The 6,218-nt window shown below is 28.2% G+C and overlaps 2 protein-coding genes across 4 annotated transcripts in view; both read right to left on the reverse strand.

Moving 5' to 3' along the window:
• Positions 1–797: 797 nt before the first annotated feature.
• LOC111688491 (probable prefoldin subunit 4) lies at positions 798–1,583 on the reverse strand. The gene is made up of 3 exons (XM_023451011.2): positions 1,423–1,583; positions 1,064–1,285; positions 798–993 (listed from the first exon to the last, which is right to left on the reverse strand). Exons 1-3 carry the CDS (start codon positions 1,465–1,467, stop codon positions 844–846), a joined length of 417 nt encoding a protein of 138 aa, XP_023306779.1. The 5' UTR covers positions 1,468–1,583; the 3' UTR covers positions 798–843.
• Positions 1,584–4,459: 2,876 nt separating this feature from the next.
• The window catches only part of LOC111688490 (tyrosine-protein kinase csk-1-like), a 3,600-nt gene continuing 1,841 nt past the window's right edge, over positions 4,460–6,218 (reverse strand). For all 3 annotated transcript variants that reach the window (XM_046951981.1, XM_046951982.1, XM_046951983.1), the window contains exons 3-6: positions 5,911–6,046; positions 5,467–5,740; positions 5,123–5,403; positions 4,460–5,063 (exon numbers count right to left, since the gene is read on the reverse strand). In XM_046951981.1, coding sequence (XP_046807937.1) covers positions 4,863–5,063; positions 5,123–5,403; positions 5,467–5,740; positions 5,911–6,046 — 892 coding nt within the window. In that variant the 3' untranslated portion in view covers positions 4,460–4,862. The remainder of the gene's footprint in view (positions 5,064–5,122; positions 5,404–5,466; positions 5,741–5,910; positions 6,047–6,218) is intronic.

The following is a 6,218-nucleotide window of genomic DNA, read 5'->3' on the forward strand; positions in this document are numbered from 1 at the left end:
TTTCGACTTTTTCCGACTTTTCGAATTTTATTAACAAAGTCGACTTTTTCCGACTTTTCGACTTTTATTAACAAAGTCGACTTTTCAACTTTTTTCACAGACGATAGTCCAGTTATCGACTTTTTGGGATCAAAATAGTCTACTTCGACTTTTTTGGATCAAAATAGTCTACTTCGACTTTTCGACAAAAAGTCGATTGTTCGATTATTCGAAAGTCGATTTATAGACCCTAGTGATTAGATGTAGTTCAGAGTTGCAAAAATTTACCAACATTCCTATTCTCTTATAACTTAGTACTAACACTTTAAAATCCATAATTTGGCGCCAAAAGTTATGTCTTTGTCAATTAAAGAAAAAATACTAAGTAATTGTGTAAATTGTTTTTTATGGTGATTTTTAATTTTAATTTGGGTGAAATCTAAGATAACTGCGAAATTTACGTTAAAATGGTAAGTTTAAGAAAAAGTTGTCTTAATTATAGTTTTAAAACATTAATGGGTGTGTTAATGTTAGTTCTATATCCATGTTTCCATAAAAGATATAAAATCTTTTGATATCAACGTAGATATAGACATTTTATTTTCCTGATAGGTGCTTTTGCAAGAGTTTATACGCTTTAAATTTAAACTGCCTTTAGTATTTGCTCACAAAAAGGGTCTGTAGCCGGCCGGAACAAGTTTTCTTTAAATTTTACTGTCCTCTTTAATAGTAACACAAATTTCTTCGATTCCATTTAGATTTCAAACTACAAATGAAAACTAGCAAGATCTTACAAAATGAGTAAAAAGACTAAAGTGTAAAGATACTTTGTTCTGTTTTTTTTATTGTTTATGAAATAAATATCTAATCATCACTTTCCAATGAGATGTTACTGCCAAAACGTTGATAAAGTTGAGCCTTCAATTCATTCATTTCGGATTTAATGTCATTAGCTTTAGCCTCAATACTGGCAATTTCTTTGAGAGTCTGTTCTTTGGCTTCTTGTAAAAGTTCCTTTGTAAAAAAAAACACACAAACAATTATTATTTTATTTCAATACTCCTCCTTATTACAACCAACTCACCTGTGTTCTGGACAATTTGTGCGATAGGAAAACTTCACCAATCAAGAAGGGAATATCTTCTTCTTCATCAAACAATTCAATTTCATCTAAAGCTTCTTCCACACTTTTTAAATCATTCTTTTTCATATCCAATTCCACTTTCAAATCATCCATGCGAGCATTGTGTTTGGCAAAACGATTGATTTTCTGTTGGTCCTCAAAGGATATATGAACGTCATCGTGCTAAAAAATTTAATAGAAAACTATTATTGTTTACTAGTCCGACCAGCCGTGAGTAATCACCCTCAGAAGTTAGGTTAGAATATTGTAAGTATTTTGTTAATTTTTCGTAGTTTTTGTTTATTAAAACATTAGCTTACATTTTGGAATACTTTATTATTGCCTGAAGCTACTTTTGCGGCCATTTTTTTAATATTTTATAATATTTTTCACAAATTATTGGTATTTTTTTAAACAGTTGGGCCAGTTTCCAACAAGAAATTTACTGAAGAAGTTTTTTTTTATTATTTATGTTCACTAAACATGTCTTGTTAGAGATGTATGAAAATTTGTTAGAGATGTGTTAAAAATCGATTGTTTAATATGCAGTATTAGTTGATAAAAAATGTTTTTATTTTATAAAAAAAATTTAGTAAAAAAGAATTATTAATTTAGTTATTGTATAAAAAGATTATTATTGTAAATATTTATACAAATTTATAGCATTTTTTATAGTTTTTTTTTAACATTTATATTTTGTGTAAACATTGCGATAACAAAACTACTCCTTTTTTGTGCACTTATGTGTTTGTTTAATACATATTTATACAACTATGTGAGGTAAACAAATAAAAAGTCAGTGCAGTTGTCGAATCAAAGTCACTCTTCCTGTTTTACAGTTAAACAATTAAAATTGTTTATTTTCGGTGTTTTTTGTAAACAAAATGGAACTAGCATTGGCCATGTGCAATCGTGTTAACTTAACCTAAGTTTTTAATTTGGAACATATGAGCTAGTTTTTTCTAGCTAGAATTGGTGATGGCGTTGTATAATTTTAATTACTGGCCAAATAAATCTTACTTTTTACTTACCTCGTTTGAGGTTATGTTACATTAAACAAGTTTCTATTCTTTAGACTGGACAATAATCTATTGACTAGTATTCTGTCTTGTTTAAAGATTATTTAATCCTCAAGTCCATTGAGACAATGTACAGTCATGTTGACCAGTCTATAACTAAATGGTCCTTTATATTAACTTAACTAATCTATAGTTTTTAAATTCGGTTTTGTAAAATTTTAAAATTCCATTTGCCATTCCTAATATAAAGGAATGCGAGGGCTCTCTCAGAACCTACATGAGATATCCTGGCAATTTGAGCTTTTTTAAATCTCGGCAATAAACTAGTCAGAAATTATTCATGGTCAAAACGCTATATACATATATTAATTATAAGAGTCCGACCGAACTCAAAATTTCGTTCGGTACCGAACCCGAACTTCGGTAAATTTGAAAGTTCGGCCGAGCCCGAACTTTGTTCGGTTTTCAAAGTTCGGTGACACCGAAAAGTTATAAATTTATAACATTTAAAACTAAAATATGAACATCCGAAAGATTTTTTGAAAAGGGTCTTTAATTAGCAATTGGGCCAATTATCAACTAATTCCGAATCTCAGAGAGTGATAAATTTCTAATAACAAACAATTTTTATTATGATCCAAGGTGTATCGAAATCAAAATAAATTTTATCGAATCAGTAAAATTACAGTTTCTAAAAAAAAAATAAAAAAATATACCTATACCTATAATATCAAGATAATATACTTACAATACTTAACACAATTCGCAAATTTAAATTTGACAATTTATATGAAATTTTGGTTCATAAAAAAATTTAAGTATAATTTCATAAAAATTTCATAAAAATACTAAAGCGAACATTATATGGAGGCCATGTCGATATGTCAAACGATTTTGATTATTTTGTATACCAATTAATCTGCAACATTAGTTTAGGTCCTCTCGTTTTTTTATGAGACTGACTGACTGACATGTTTAGATCGTTTGAGAATAAGGACCTAGAAAATTTCGATTTTACAAATGAGATTAAAGATTTATAGTCGAAACTAGATAATTCAAATTAAATGTTTCAAATCAGCCGAACTGTTTTTCAAATCAGCCGAAAAAATGAACAGTTAAAAAGGCGTTTTGTACCTATGAAATCGGAAACTTATTGTACAGCCAGGATGTATGATAACTTCTGTAAACAAATTTTCAGCATTTTTAAAATTTTTTGATGATGTAAAAATATGATAAAAAAAACATTTTAAAAAAAAGTTCGGTGTTCGGTAAAAATTTAGCCGAACGTTGACCGAACCTCACTTTTTACCGAATTCCGAACCCGTACCCGAACGTTCGGTCGGACACTATTAATTATACCTACTTGGCCATATTATTCACACCCCAAATATATGTCAAAGGTCTATAATGGAATTTTTTGTATTTTTTTTAGAAATTTTATAATTTTGAAAGAATCTTACTATAGTTTAAGTTCTAAATAATTTCAAATAAGATCCATTCTTGATCAAAATTTAAATTGTATTAGAAAAATTGTATAATAAAGGTTAAAGTTTTATTTTAAAGTAAACAAATTAGACTTTCACACGACACCAGAAATTGTATAATTCAAAACAAGAATTGCTTTTAAGCTAATGTTTGTAACACCAAAAATATTGGTACCCGAAAGTATACCAATCTTATAGTACTGATTTATCTATGTCCGTTTGTATCCATTTGAAACTTTTATAAGTCCTGAGATTTTATAAGTCAACTTTCGTAAAGTTTTTTTTTTTTTTTTTTTTTTTTTTTGAATCCGTAAAATTATAAAATGTTATATAGTTCGATCCATAATTGGTCAAATATCATATCCTTCGAAAATAACGATTATTAACATTGCATTATGCGCAAAAACTTCTGCATTTAAGTAATTTAAAAAATTCTTTATTTATCAATCTTAAATTTAACAGAAAATTAGACTATAATGTATATTTTATCATATAAATCATTTGTTTTCATTACAGTAATAAATTTTTTTTTGTATATTTGAATATATTTAAGTATAAGTAAAAAAATAACGATAACATATCGATAAAGAAAATGCATAAAACTAACTAAAGTTTAACTTTATTATATAAGATTTTATAAGCAAACACTCTCGCTTGACCACAGCTTACGAGAAGAAATTCTCTCGTCTAAAAAAGAAACACAATACGATAACTATTTGATAAAGAACGTGCCCGCTTAAGTTTTCACTTAATTCATTTTATATTCAAGGCTACCTAACATCTCCAATTTCTTAAATATTTAAGACTAAATATAAAAAGTGTTATTAATTAGCTACAGCAAACATTTTAAACAATTTCTTTAAATATTTTACATATTTAATATAAATTCAATGTTTCCGTAAGCGAATAGATATTTTCTAACAAAGTTTCATTATTTCAAAGTTGTGTAGAACAAAAATGATTTTGATTTAAAATTTTTCTAAAGGTGGTATAAAATCTATTAAGATATGTTCTAGTTTATAATGTAATTATTCTTGTCTTTTCTTGTTTTTTTTAAGTTCGGTTTTATGTAGAAAAAATTTTGAAACTATCATCGATATGAAAGTTATTTAAATAATTTGTTTATTAATTTACACAGTCTTTGTTAATTTCGAGAGCTCTCTTCATTATGTCTATAAATGTACTGCTATAAAAATTGAAATTTTGCACTTTACTGGACCAATAGCAACGTATTACGACAACAATTTCATATTATAGTCATACATTGAGATCAGACATCATTTTACGAAAATCATTTAATGAGCCATAAGTATCTGAATTATCAAATTCTGAACTATTATTGCGATTAGTGCCATTTGCTGCTGGTCGGGGAAGGCTCAAAGGTATGGGCAAAAGTTCGGGCATAACCGAATGGTGGGTAATAAGAGCTCTAAGCGATGAAAATTCCTTGGTAAACCCCTGTGAATAAAAATATTTCTATTTATTATTTGATCTTAATTGAGGGTACAATAAATTACCTTAATTTTATAACCTCTTGGTGTTCTTAAAATCAAATAATGAGCCACTTTTGGTGATGGTGGAGGTACTCTAAGTGATAAAGCAAAACATCCTGGTTTAGTATTGCTTTGTCTAACTAAAAAAGCACCCGGATTTTGTTTTGACAATACCTCTAGAGATATGTCTCTGGGTATGCCGGCCTGAAACCAAGGTGCACCTCTTAACTCACTCTGCTCCGCCAAGCTAAGACCTTCTAATCTTAAAGGTGTACTGGATGAAATGTGTTTAGGGCTAGAATTGGCTAAAATAGAAATATTTTAATTTTCATTTAATATTAATTATTATTTTAATCATCATCACCTACCACTACATGTTTTTCTTAGAAACGATTTCTGATAACCAAATTCATTTTGTTCCTGAAGACTTTGTGTTGTTTTCAAATCTGTTAGAGATTGTCTGCAGGAATCACCAAATCGTGTTGAAATCATTTTATCTGGATCACAAATGGCTTCATTAACATAACCATCACATATGTTTTGTTGTGTATACGAATTAAATGACGATGAGGTTGTATGCACTAAAGGTCTACTATCCTCGGTGGATCTTTTTAAACCCATGCCCATAGTTAAACGTTTTACCTTAAAATAAATTGAGATAAGATGAAAATGATTTATATTCTATATGAAATATGATTGTTGATTTAGTTTAACTCTTTCAAATTATAGTTTTATTCTTATGATAAGAATCTTATCTATTCTACGTTTTCTTTAAGAAAGTGTGTAGTTTTAATATGTGATATGATACTTACCAAGGGTGGTTTGTCTAGTAAACGACGACAATTATTCATTTCCGTGGGAGAATTGTCTTCTTCAGAACTGGGGGAAAGTGGCATTTGGTGGTGGTGATGATGATGGTGTTTCGAAATATTGTTATCATCATTGCAGCTAAAATTGGATTAGAAGATATTATTTTAAAAACCTGTAGCTTTGTGGTGAAATATGCAACTTTTATCTATCTATCTATCTATCTATCTATCTATCTATCTATCTATCTATCTATCTATCTATCTATCTATCTATTTATTTATTTATTTATTTATTTATTTATTTATTTATT

Source organism: Lucilia cuprina, chromosome 5, assembly GCF_022045245.1.
Source record: "Lucilia cuprina isolate Lc7/37 chromosome 5, ASM2204524v1, whole genome shotgun sequence".
Lineage (NCBI taxonomy): Eukaryota > Metazoa > Arthropoda > Insecta > Diptera > Calliphoridae > Lucilia > Lucilia cuprina.